Source organism: Anoplolepis gracilipes, chromosome 10 (genome assembly GCF_047496725.1).
Source record: "Anoplolepis gracilipes chromosome 10, ASM4749672v1, whole genome shotgun sequence".
NCBI classification, from domain to species: Eukaryota; Metazoa; Arthropoda; class Insecta; order Hymenoptera; family Formicidae; genus Anoplolepis; species Anoplolepis gracilipes.
Window position 1 is genome coordinate 5,045,872 of NC_132979.1, and position 14,776 is coordinate 5,060,647.

At 36.1% G+C, this 14,776-nt stretch overlaps 1 protein-coding gene across 5 annotated transcripts in view; it reads right to left on the minus strand.

Moving 5' to 3' along the window:
- Window positions 1–14,776, minus strand: part of Mitf (transcription factor Mitf) — a 144,117-nt gene that overhangs the window by 51,122 nt on the left and 78,219 nt on the right. For 3 of the 5 annotated variants that reach the window (XM_072901109.1, XM_072901107.1, XM_072901105.1), the window contains 2 exons: window positions 11,054–11,129; window positions 748–4,248 (listed from right to left, as the gene is read on the minus strand). In XM_072901109.1, coding sequence (XP_072757210.1) covers window positions 3,705–4,248; window positions 11,054–11,129 — 620 coding nt within the window. In that variant the 3' untranslated portion in view covers window positions 748–3,704. Of the gene's footprint in view, window positions 1–747; window positions 4,249–11,053; window positions 11,130–14,776 lie in introns of those variants that run through there. The other 2 variants (XM_072901108.1, XM_072901106.1) reach the window with 1 other exon arrangement.

Here is a 14,776-nt window from a genome sequence, read left to right on the forward strand (position 1 = left end):
AAGTAGTCTTCAAAAGTTTTGAAAATGAGATTATTCAAAAAATTAAATGTCGAGACTCATCAGAAGTTGTCAGTTAGGTTGAGAGATTGGTCGTTAAAAATACTGTAAAAAATATGCGCAATAAAAATGATGAAATCAATTATCAGATATAATATATCTTTTCAATAGAATAATAAAAAGTATTAAAATTGTTAGGTGAAAAAACGAATTAATCTTTCAATTCGGGAAATGAAATACTCGATATAATCATGATTTAAACGTCCACGCTATCGCCACACACGTATCGAAGTAAGCTGATTGAAGCTGTTTCTCTGCCAGATGCAGCTGATAACTTTGCGAAGTCACAGACGGGTTGGCTTACCAGAACCGGAATTAATTTCCAATCGTGTTTCAGACGCAAACGACCGTGGATCCAAATTACTTGTCGTTACATTACCAGCGACTAATTCGTCGGATTAGTCGTCGGTTTTCGTCACGGCAAATTTATTGTAAAATTTACGTTCAGCGAGTTTTATTCATGTTACGCTACAAACGCGAGTATCTCAGGGCGTCGCGGATGAAAGGAATTGCATGAAAACTGCGAATACCCAACGTAACGCTTACTGCAAACACATATGTATTCATTCCTGTCATCCATATATATGTTATTTGAAAATCTCCATAAATTGTATTCGCATCGAGAATTGTTAGAGTGTAATTTTGCAAGAGAGAAGAAAATTGTAAAATGCGCTTATTATCCTTTTCAAAAAAATAAAAAAAAAAAAATCTCGCCGATTCGGCCGCAACACATTTTTCAGTTGTACGATTTCATACTTCACGCGGCATTCTGCGAAACGATCGCATGCGCTTTTTACATAACCGCGTGCACTTGGACGGCGCGCGCGGAGGGCGTTAAATTTGCATGAAAAAAAAAAAAAAAAAAAAAAAAAAAAATGCCATGGCGCGTGGTTGCGCAACGCTGTGTTTCTGACGTTACAACTCATTCGGCGATTATCCTTTGTCCCGACACGACGCAACGCGGCGAAGGATAGGCGCTGCGTGTTCCTCTCGCGAAAATACACGCCGCGCTGAGATGCGAGATAAAAGGTATAAGTCTCTCGCGTGAAGTAGCCTGTACGATAAGAGGCGGACGGGCGATAAGGACTACGCTCTGCAGACGTACGCACAACGACGAGACGGTAGAGAGGTAAATATTTTGCACGACATTCAGGCGCGTATGGATTTAAGACGTGCAATTACGTTCGCAATTATGCAATCTCGGAACGAACGTTGCGCAAGTAGCATGGAGCGGATTATTTCTTCAAACGATATTTTTCCTCCGATTTAATCATCTTTTTTCATCATATCATAAATTTAATATCATAAATTGAGCTAGTAAATTAAATATATAAATGAAGGTCAAGTAAGCACAGATGTAATAAATCAGATAAATTATATTATACAGACTGCATATTAACAAATTAATCTCTGGAGACGGTCATTTGCAAAAATTGTATCCCACGTATTTTTATAAAAGAGCAAGAGAGAGAGAGAGAGAGAGAGAGCATTTTCTGTGATATTCTTTTTTTCTGAAAATAATTTATCGTTATCTGGGACACACTTGTGACACGAGACCGTTTACGTTTCGCGCAAGGTAAATTGAGGAACGAAATTAACGTTAAGCAAACCGACGGTTAAGTGTCGCAGTAAAATTTCTTGTGCAATACGCGCGAGACACACTTCGCTCGCCTCGGTCTCGGAATTCGAATCGCGAGAAGCGAGACATTATCAATGTTTAAATTTCTCTAACCGCGAGGAAGCTGCTTGTCAGACTACTTACGCTCCGGCAGAACTTTATCTCGAACAATAATTCAACTCATCCCTCCCTCTCGGTACGTCATATCTCGTCTCTTTCATTATCTCGCGCGTCGCAGCAACTGCGAATGTTTCCGAAAACGCGACGAAACTGAACGGACGTAAATTAACGTCAATGCATATATAACAATCGCGTAGTCATCGTCATGGCCACACACTGTGACAATAAAGTTCGTCTAAGCTCGAGAATATATCAGATTAAATTAGAAGAAATAAAAAAGAAGATAGAAAGGTAATAGGTTTTTTTTCTCTCTCACATAAACTATTGGAGATATTTATTCAAAAATTTATGATAATAATATCTCTCTAATCAATCGCACTGCCGACATTTCATAAAGATTACGTTTCTCATTTTTTTTTTTTTTTTTTTTTTTTTTTTTGCATAGATACAAAATATGCATGTCGCACGACATTCATGATGTTTCAATTTAAAAATTGTGCATGTGTGAACAGACTTAGTTACGCCAATGTAGATGCGTGTGTAACATGAGAAGATTAATAAGCCACCTCTGTTTCTTTAGCCGGTTCCTCGGTGTCGACATAGTCTCCTTAAGAGGCCTGCTGTCAGAGAGGCGACTTTTGGAGTTGTCGTTTTATCGATACGTCAAGAATTCTTAATCGCATCACGAAACTGCGCGCATCAAGTCTCGTACGATTAATTTTATCTGGCCCACTAAATCAACGGTAACTTTGCATCTCATAGAGATAGCTCCGTCATCGAACGCCTTAAAGAGCAAGGACAATGGTGGCGGTTATCTTTCCGGAGATTCGTTCTCGGTCGGAATTGGGAAGCGAAATTGTAACGAGGGGCAAAACGAACGAGAACGATTCGCACGGCAACCAAGCGATAAGCCGGCAGTTCATTATTTGAGGCAATAATCCGCTGCCGATGAAGAATCGTCAGGTGGAAAGTCAGTTGGTGTATCAAGATTAACGTTTTCGTAATAATAACGAAATGAGAAATAATCCATTGCCTTTTTTTTTCAAGCGAAAATTATAATATTCACAATAATTATAATAATTATAGAGAGAATAGTGTAATTAAAATTATTTTAATTATTGTACAAATCCTTTTCGCAAATTACTGTAATTTTTACAATTATAGCTATAATGCTGTTTAAAATTTGCATAATTCCTGCTGCTCCTTTTATTAACGTTTGTTCGAATATTAAACGAAAATTTCAGATGTTTACGAGTTTCTCCGCAATGGCTTCGTCATCAGCGATCGAACAAGATATTGAAAAATCATCATCACGAAAGTCGCTCGAGGCGCGACAAAGATTGATGCGTTAATTGTACGTAAATGAGAAAAACATTTCTCTCTTATTATGCAAGAAACAGCTTCAGATCGATCTTGGTTTACGTAATAAAACACCGTTACACTCTACGTCGGCGCTGTCAAAAGACAGCTTTGCCGCTCTCGTATCAATACATACATATATAAACGGGGACGTAAGAGACACATTGTGCTCTCTCGCAAACTAATGAACGATGGAGTAAGCAAACAGCTATTTGCCTCCGTTCGTCGGAACAGATGCATGCGTTATGAAACTAGTCTGGCGAACAAGCAGAAGGTTTATTCGGATCAAGGATCATGTGTCGAATCGTTATATATTGATGCCGCCGATCTTTACAGCCTCGAAAATTGATCGCGCGGCTGCTGTATTAAGATTAAATAACTCGTCGTTACGACATACTTACTAATACTCTACCAATCGATATTAAAGATATTACTCGTATATCGTCACATATTTAGAGTCATAATAACCAATCAATTATCACAAATATCGTTATAAATATATAAATATGAGAATATTAATTTTTACTAAAATATAAATGTATATATGTAATTAAAAATGTATATTGCATATAATATTAAAATATAATATTTTTCGAGAGACTGAGAGAATAAGAAAATACAAGTAAATATAATTTTTATTATTAAAAAAGCAAAGATAGGCAAGAGATAGCAAGAGAACGAGAATTAAGATCACATGCAAGTACGTAATAATTATTATGAATATGGAAATTAGACACGTGATGGATGAAATGAGGCTAATATACATATAATGAAGGAAGTAATAACGAGATACGAACCCGACCGAAACAAGACTTACCTTTCGTTGCTCGAGCTTACTCCTCGGGAAGGTGTTGAGCATGGCAGAGGTGGACGCCCAGGTGAAGTCGGAAACCGGAAGTCCGTGCGCCTTCGCTTGCAATTCGAGCTCCTGCACGCGCAGCTGTAACCGTCGATTCTGATGCTCGAGTTGCTTGTGCCTGAGCTCGTTCTGCTTCATCCTCGTGAGCTCGTTCTTCAACAACTTTATATACTCCACCGAGGATTTGAGGATCGTACCCTTGTTCGGCCTGACGTCCCTGACGATCTCGTAATATCTGCAACACAAGCGCGAGAAACCAACATTATATTTACGTTATACTTTAACTATTGTCATATTTGTACAGGTTTTATGAAAAGCGTAAACGACGTGTAATTTTTCTATATTATATTATTCAAAATATTTTTAAAAGTAAAACACTCTTTTTAATTTTTTTGATATTTATCTTTTATGCATTCAGAGCCGTCATCAGCGATGCCGAAGAATTAATAATATGATTATACGATTTCTTAACATAAATTGCATAGTGGTTTATGATAATGTTTTAAACTTCCTGACTTTTGTAAAACAAAAAAAAAAAAAAAAAAAAAAAAAAAGAGACGAATGCGAGAAAAGAAAGAATGCCGAAGAAGGAACGCCAGATCGCTCTTGAAACTTTAGGCACATGATCATTTCGTCGGGAACGCGTTCGAGAGAGGGTATTTGCGGGAATTCCCAAAGTTCCTTATTCGACCATAATATAACCGATATTACCGAGTAGCACCGCCGCCGCCGACGACGACGACGACGACGACGTTTCGAGGGCCGCCTCAAGATGGAATTCCGCGCGGGAATTCGCGCGTAATATCAGACGGATGAGGGTGGCGATAATTCGACATAGGCAACGAAATCCTAAAGAATTTCCATAACACGCGTCGCATTCATACTCTCCACGCTTTTTTTGTTCACTAAATTTTTTCTGTGTGTCGTTTGCACCTTCCCCGCAGACGTGGCGATTTGTCATTAATGCGGAGAATTTTTCGCACGCTCTCGAAAAATTTATGAAAACGCATAAAAGCAGAAACGAGGAGCGAGATATTTGCTTACTCGCAAGAGACATTTGCGATGATCCAGCGCGGACAATCTTGCAACGCCAGTGTGAAGAATGCCTGCCAAGCGGCTCGCGAATGAAAATGCAAGGACAAGAAAAATTCAAGATTTCCAGAGAAAGCGCAAATTTTTTTCTCACATACGTAGCGATATTAGCGGAGAACGTCAGGCGAATGACTTTTTAGTATATTGTATTTTTCCGCTCATTTTATATTCATGTAATTTATCACTATGAAACATGAGGTGAGCTATATCTACGAGCAAATAAAAATAGATGACATTGTATGTAATATAAACGTAAGTGACATTTTCCTCCTTCGAAATAAAACAATGTCATGGAAGATCAATAGCTCGCGCGTTCAAGTCACAATTGCTGATAAGATACAGACATTATCCACAAACTATATAATTCGCATGATAATATAAATCAATATTTGTAATTGAATAACATCGTTTAAAAAAAGAAATTAGATTGCGCTTTTTTTTATACAGATATTCTTCCGATATGTCATTAATCATATTTCTCTGATATTGATATTGACAGTTTATTTACTTCATCAGTTTCTCCCTATAAACACGGGTATTCTATTTTGAAGGATCAGGAACTTTTTAACGCGACGCGAGACCGATGTGAAATTTTCCATAACGGACGATAGGTACGCGTCGTGAGATTCATCCTGGCGATTTAAATATTCTCACGCGGAACTCGCGAACAACACTCACGGATTTTCGTCGTTATTCACGCTTTTTTTTTTCACGCCCGTCGCGCCGCCGTCCCGGCCGTTGATTTACGACGGAATCGTTCCGTCGATTTATCGTTCGCAAAATCGCGAGCTACTGCCGTCCACGAGAAGGAGCGATGGCGAATGGAAAGCTTATTATGAGATGGCATTCGTCATGTCCGGGCGACATATCCATCCTTCCGTGAACTCCTCCGCGAATGGCCTCCCGAGAAAACATAATCCTCCGTCTTATCCCGCAGGGATACCGGGAGGATCGAACGTACGTCATGCAGCTGTCACATTCTTAATTTTGCCTGTCGACCCTCATGATCGAAATCCTCGATACAAAGTAAAAACAAGACTGCAATATTTATGATCGCGCGCAAAACAGTGCAGTTTTTACACACAAATTTGTGACAAAGATAAAAATAAAAAATAAAGTTGAAAATAATAAGAAAATATACATATGTGAAATAGCGTTAAACTGAAATTTCTGTTAATCTGTATACTTATAAAGTATAATACCTCTATCATAATACATAGGGGGAAAATATAATAAATTACAAAACAGCGTAAATAAATAATTAATAATTATCTATTGTTTTGTGTTTCGTAACAAAATCGTTTCTTGTAACAGCGCGAACACTCTCGCGACGCGGTTAATAATTTACATTGCCTCAGCAAAACTATAATTAAATTCACGCGCGATCGCGGATCGCGAATGGGCGCGCCGTTGCATGATTCGCGAGATTTTGCACCTCCAAACTCGGAAGCCAAACAGCCGTCTGAACATCGCATAAAGCATCACTTTTCCACGCAAGAGAGGGAGAGAGAGAGAGAGAGAAAGAGACGCGTCGTTATATCCCCGCAGCAACAACTTTGCGATGAGCGAATTTGCGGCTACGTGAATTCGCATACTTCAAACCGGGCTCGCAATCTGCGTTTCCGCAAACGCGCCTACCGCACCGAATTCTGCGTTTTATTAATATGCTACGTTACATAAGGGAGAAAGTGCGCGGATGTTTTATCGTGGTTACCGAATTGTTCATCGTATACGGAGTTCGAGGATTCAACGAGAGTTCTGCCAAAACATTTCCAAGTTCACTTCTCGAGTTAATATTCCAGCCCGCCGCATCTTTCAACAAAACAACGTGTTTCACCAACTTTCGCTGTCGAATATAATCAGATTCTTCGTATAATTAGCTTCTAATCGAGAAATTTTAAGGCGAGAAAAATATATACGCAAGTTATGCATTTTTTAATTTAGCAAAATTTATTATTTTGTGTAAATGCAATCTTTATTTTGAATAAATATTTAATTTTAAAAAAATGCGCATTAAAAATGCCGACCATTATTTGAAATAAATAACTAAGAAACTATAAAACACTATGCATGTTATGCAAACTGACACACAGATCCGATTACCGTTTTATTATAATTAATAAGGGCATGCGTCAAAATTATTGACCATTTCGCGCTTGAACGGAGGGAGACGCGTCACGGCATTTATTTCAGACCTCGTACGCGGTTTTCGTACTTGCATGTACACGTGTCGAGAACAAGTCTGTATGGCAAACAATAAACAGATGCATCGACGGGTTTCTCCTTCGCTAATGCAACGACATAAGGAGAACGTGGATGAAGAGGGATTCGGGGTGTTTCGTAAGGAAACGAGGACGATTCACCGAAACTCGAGCAGAACAAACGGGGACACCCGTGCGAAAACGGAGGAAGGAAGGGGGAGAAATCTGTGTCGTGTTTGCCGGTGTCTTTAGAACGCGGGCTGTACTTCGTTATCATCAGCATGTTATCGCGCCGAGTTTACTCGCGTCCCCCTTGATATCCTTCTCGATCAAAGCCGAAACTGAATCCCTGAAGGAGAAACAACGTTCCTAGAGACGCTCATAAGAGCTTCTAATGCGAAGCATATTATTCTCGTTCTCTTATCGAATACGATTGCGATTAGCCGATTGTTGTTAGTTGCGAGTTCGGCAAAATTAAAATTTTTCCAAAAATTACATCAGCTTTTCTCATAATTAAAGTGTATCAATAATTAAACAAGTAAATAATATAAAATATAATATAAAAAAATTTAATATAACAAAATTTAATAAGTTATTATGCGCTAATTTATTACACGAGAGGGAGAAAGAAAAAGAAATTAATTTAAATTAATTTAGTTTTATCACATGTTTTTACAAATTATGATAAAAATTAGTAATTAATTTTAATTAAGATTAATCTTTTGCAAAAACTTCACCTGCTGTTCTCATGTATAAATAATTAAACAAATAAATATATAATATATATAAAATATAATATAAAAAAATTTAATATAACAAAATTTAATAAATTATTATGCGCTAATTTATTACACGAGAGGGAGAAAGAAAAAGAAATTAATTTAAATTAATTTAGTTTTATCATATGTTTTTACAAATTATGATAAAAATTAGTAATTAATTTTAATTAAGACAAATCTTTTACATTATATTATAATTTTAAAAGCCTTTAAAATTTTTATTTGTATTATTTTTATTCCAATTAAATATACTTATCTAAGACACTTAATTTATATCAAATTGTCTATGATGAATAAACCAAATCCGTCCATAAAGAATGTTGTTGGTGCAATATGAATCTGATAACAACTCCATTCTTTTATCACAACTGAGAGAATGCGAGCGCAAAGTCTTATTGCGCATTCGCGACGGTTGTACACGATTGTCTTATCGATGTAATGAGCGTCATTAGATAAAAAGAGGCATTACAAATCGAGGACACACACACACATACACACACACACACACACACATATATATATATATATATATATATATATAAAATACACAGATGTATAGACAATATGTAGACCGAATGTTGTCTTGCGCGATAGACCGGAAAATTGATCGAGAAATTTAAAATACATGTTAAATGCAATTCCAGAGAAATATTGAAATGAATGTAAATTATTGCTGACATACATGATTGGGGTAAAGCCGCATTAATTTAATTTTCATCTCGTAAGCTTCAAATATTGAGAGAAAGAGGAGAAAGAAATTCGAGATGGAACACATTAATCCCAGGCGTGCTCTCGTTATCGCGTCTATCGGTGACGTGTTGAAAAATATGACGGGAATATGACGGCAGATAAAGAATGCACGCCCGCTTGCACGCTTCTCCTTCATCGAACGCAGATAACATAAATTACGATGCCGTAAATCAATAATTATAAACGATAAACATTGTGCCCGCTTTAAGACATATCTACCAAGACTTGAGCGATGTTAAAAATTAATGTCGCGACAAAAGTACATCAAGAATGATTTAAGCTAAAGGATTTTATCGATAAAAGTCAGTTTAATCGATTCTTTAACGTTTTCATAAATTTTTTTTTCTTCTAAATTTTAGCAGTAAAATTAAAGATATAAACCATGATATAATTAATTGTTCTAGTAAAATTAAAAATATAAACCATGATATAATTAATTATTCTATTAAATAATTCTAGTAATATAATGTATAATAACTTGAATTATGGAAAGTTTTCTACGATTAAAAATATCTTATATCCTCTTTTTTTGATATTACTAGTTGGAAAATCAAGATAATTTATTTATATTCGCCGCATAAGGTCTTCTTATTATCGGTGAAGCTGCTTGCTACTCGTGACCCTAATTCATTTGAGTTTTTCCGTGGTTTTTCGAGGATCGTTATTCAAAGAAACGCGCATGAGAAAAGAGGACGTCGAACACGAAAAAGGGAGTTTTTAAGTTCGCCGGATGTTGACACAGATAAATGGGTCGATCGTCGGATTGATAAATGACGGACTTGTTCGGCTATTCTATGCAAAAGGATCGTTCATTAGTACGTACATCGTATGTCGAAGAAGTCTCGGTGTCGAAGATTTGTGTCAGGGATCACGTCCGAAACAGGTCAGACGCGAATAGCATGTTATCAAGATTCCAATATTCCAAAAAATGTCAGCAAAGAAAACAGACATTTCATTTCCTTAACTGATATGTCATATATATAGTTGAAAACTATTCACTCGAGATAATTCGTATATGTGTGCGTGTGTGACAAATTTTCCTGCTTAAAACTTATGTAATTTAGTAGTAATAAAACAAAAATTTACAATTCTGAATTTTTCAAGGATTATTGATTTAAAATAAGTATCAGTTATAAACTTTATTACCAATTATATTGTATCATATATTACAACTAATATCATAATCTAAACTAATTGAAATCAAGCAAAATGTGTTACTAATGGAAGTATATTATTAACAATAAGTTAACTGATGTTTTTACAACTGTATAAATAGCTCCAAGCATAAACATAGAGCAAAGTGTAGATAAGGTTTTTTACGATACTTCGGTATAACGGTAGATAATTAACCATACATATAGAGTCTTATCTTTTATTACTAAGGTATTCTATTGTAATATAAAAAACGTTAGAATATTCTGGTTGTAATATATTACTAAAATAATGTATTTAAATTTTAATTAATTCCCTATGATATCAAAACAGATATGCAATTTAAAGTACAAAAATCATAATAAAATAATTTGATAATTAACGTAATTTTTTTAATTAACACGTATCTAAAAAATTCTTTTTGTTTCCTAAATATTAAAACATAAAAAAAAAGATTTATCTAAAGTTACATAAAAAAAAAAAATGAAACATATTATTACCAGAAAAATTAATTTTATAAATTAACTTACTTAAAACATGTGGGAAAGAATATACAAGCGTGATAAAAGGTAAGCTAAAATGTGTACAGTGTAAGCAAACTCGCATCTTTTCCAATCTCTTCCTCTCCGTATTTTCGATTCGTGGCATTATTTTTCCTTCGCATTTACCTTCATTCAGCAGGTCGGAGGAAGTGTTGCGCTTTGACGGCAGGAAGGACGGGAAACAAAGCTTGTGAGATAGAGAAAGGAAGAGCTAGCGGCCGTGAAGAGCCAGCGGAAGGAAAGCAGAGGGAAGGAGATAGCGGGAAGGGGCGAAGAATGGACTTCCGGTCCAGATGAGATGAAAGCCTCTCGTCTCGAGCACCTGACCTGGACTAACTCGTCGTAAAGGGTCACGAACAGGAAATAATGGTCCATGGGGAATGTGCAAAGGGTAAGGTGGAGAATAAGAGAACTGCGAGGAGAGAGATGGCGGTGAGAGAAGGGAGAAAGGGGCGAACGTGCGACAAGGAAAAAGCGAAGGAAAGAGAGAAAAAAAAAACGGAAGAAAAGAAATTCGTACTCACGGGTCATTGGTCTTGGGCAGGAGGGTGCCGAGCTCCTTGATCCTGTCGTTGATGTTGAAGCGCCGCCGTCGCTCGACTGAAAACGGAAATTGTGCACATCAATCATGGCTCGTTCGCGACAGATACGATAGATAGATCGCGCTGTTTGTTAATTCGCCCGCTAATCGCACGACCGAATCGTCATGCGAGAACGGTTTGTCCTCCAACGTTTTTTTCTTGCGTTCCCATACTTGTCTGCAAGAAAAGCTTTCTTCGTTCTTATAGTTATCAAAGAACTGGTATTATGTGTGATTATTTAAAGAAATCAATACAAAAAAATTCCATTAGATTTAAATTAAAAATACTACTCTACAATAAACAGTTCTTATGGTTGGGAAATCAGAATCATGTGTATGTTTTATTTTTTTATGATATTCCTATAAAATTATTTTCACTAGATACATCAAATATTTGAAAATCTTTTCGCGCAATCTTCCCGTGGAAACACAAATGGAAATCTGGAGTCTTGTATTATCTTTGAAATAATAAAATTCTTTTTCACGTGATATGATCAATATTTCTCCCCTTTTTTCGATTATATTTTTAAAAGAGAGGAAAAAGGTAAAAAAAAATATATATATATATATATTCATCTATATTTCCGTAAATGCTGAATCGTCTACATTCAGCAAGCTATTATTTTTCTTGAGGTTACAACCACTTGACGCGATTGGAAGCAAACGTGATATCCCTCGATCGTTCCATCCCAATAAACTATATCGACGTCGTTTTGAACGCGCGCGAATTGTGAAGGGTCGAACCGTCTCCCGTATCGTCGTCTCCAAGTTATTGGGCAGGAAAGCATATCGCGCTTTCCGGAGGATATAGCGTATCTCCCCTGCGGAAAAGACTACGAACCAAATCACCCTATCGTTGGCACATGACCCCGTAACCAATCGATTATTTCAGCCAGGTATCTTTCCAAGGAAGAGGTCAAGCTTAGTTCTCTATCCTTTGCGCACGTTTTTGATATCGCGATTGCGTCGGTGATAACCCACCATCGAAAAAATAAATTTGTCAAAATGCGTGTCAGACGAAAACAATATTCCATTACTCGTCATCATAAATAATGGAAACGAAATATTGTATCGACATTTATCGATAAAGATAAAAGATATAGAGCAAATGATTAATTCTCTTTTATTTTTTTTTTCTGTTTTCAGATCCGTCGATAACATTGGTTTGTTATCGCTATTAATCGATAAGAATTGCAAACCGAATGCAGAAATTAACGGCAGAAGAAACACAAAATATTTATTTCTAATAAATCATAAAATTTGATAAAATATATATACTAATAAAGTCAGAAGAAAGACAATATTGTCTTTTTCATTATTAGTTTTAATTTAAAAGCCTTATAAATTATTACTAAAGAAATATATATACATATATAAATCAGCTTCTTACTTGTTAACAGTACATATTAAATAAACGATAAATTTAATTTTCAGAAAACACAAACTTATAACATTTATTTCTTTTTCATTATTTTAGCTAAAATAAAATATATTCTTTGAAAACAAAAAATTTGAATTAATGTAAAAAATTATATTTAAAAACCTGAGGTTTTATCAAAATCGATTTTCGATTTTTAAAAGAAACAAGACGAAAAAGAGAGTACATTAAAAGACTTTTCTTCAAAATAAAATTTTAAGATGCGATAGAATACTTTGATTTCGCAGAAATCAAATGTAGTCGAGAGAAAATCGGTTTCAAATAAGATCTACGTCACTTCTGAAACACTTCAAAGTACATCACAGGTCTACGTTATGCCAAACAAAATTTTGCAAATTGCTGATTCATATTGTAGAGACAAATATTTGTAAACAGCGCGAGAGAACGGCTATAAAGGCTATAAAAGATGAGATACGATCGAGGAGATGTCGCACGCGCGAGGAGATGAAGGAGCAGCCTTGAAAACTTTGAGGAAGCTGTAACTTCCTCTCTCGAACTCGATTCGCTCCGGGAGAGAAAGACAGAGATAGGAAAACGAAAAGGAGAACACGAGAAGCAAAGGAACGATGAAGAGAGGGATGGACATAGATGGAAAGGGCGAGAAGGAACTTCCTCTGATCTCACTGATTAGATTACGATGGTTAATTTAGAGGTAGGGTGAGGCACAGGCTGGAAAGTCGATGAAGATGAGTAGAGGACAAACGACGGAGATCGAAACTACCACATTCTGTGGAGAAGATGCACGAACCTATGCTTTTCGCTTGGAATCAAGAGGCACGCCTTCCTAATCGACGACGACGAGTCTCATCAATCAGCAAACCCCAGTTTCCGATGGGAAGAAATTATCCCAGATACGAGCAAAGATTAGGGAGAAGCGTTTCGTCGACCTGGCTTCGGGTTTCTCAATAAAAGGGAATGCAAAATTACCCCCTTTAACTCTAGTTCACAATACAAATGCGTTGTAGCCGAAGGAATAAGTTGCTTTCTCTGTTGTAAAATTAGAAATTTCCGAATAATTTTATCACATCTCAATTTTTATATATGCCTATTAAACATACAAAAAATATATCCTGTAAAAAACTTGATCTAAATTTATAGAATCGATTTTTTTTTTAAATATGTATCATATTTATTTAATTTGCAAAAAGATTTGCGAACTTTGCGAATGTAAAGCATAAAATAGAGACAAGACCGTTCGCATTTTCTAAATGAAGTAAATTAGGGAAAGGGATAATTAACAGGATTAAACAAATTAGACAAAAGAAAGATACGTTCACAAATGGACTCACATTGCATGCAAATCGATAAAAGCACGTAAAAAGACAAGTCTCGCCGATAAGCTTCTCTTTCATCCCTCGCACGTAGAACACCGTGCAATCGATAATGCACCAGGCGGAGATGCACAATAGTAGTCAATAAGTGGCGAGACAAAGAAAGAGCGAACCAGGGACGCGCGATTATTTTTACAGAATTCCTACTTCATTTCCTATATTTCTGCGTAATTCACGGCCGTTATTTCACCATTCTCCTTTACAAATTCGATTCCACCTCTTTCGTATCCACCAGCCTTTCATTATGCACGCGATTGTTTTCGGAAAATTGGATGCTCCAATTCTTCCCAATGCAGTCCATCCTACCGTCCCCGGATTTTCGCTTGTTTCGCAAGCATCATGCCATATTTTTGCAATTTTAGCGATGCTTTAATCACGAGAATCAACAACAAAATAGAGTCACTGAAGGAATGACGCGTGAAAAGACCACATAAGATAGTTTAAAAAGAATGTCATCAAACGATTCAATTTTCTGATTAAACAAAATTTTATTATTGATTTAAAATTTTATTATATTAATTATGTAAATAATATTATTTTATTGTGTCATTATGTTATGTCATACAAATACACACTTTTGACTCACACTTTTTGAGAACGAGACGCGCGAGAATTCGGTTAACTGTTCGATATGTGTCAAGCCTGCCTTTATTTTCGGAATTACATTTACAAATATTAGAATGTAATAAAACGTATTTCGAATACGTGCAGGTGTTCGCGCGCGGAAATTCATAAAAATTCACGCATATGTATAGTGAAATTTTATTGCACGGTGGTAGAAAGCGCGATGCGAGATAATTGCAGCTCACTGATTACTCGGTCAAATTCACAGGATTGTCGCGAATCACACGAACACAAATGCGTGATTCGGCGCGTAACATATACTGCATAGTAAAAC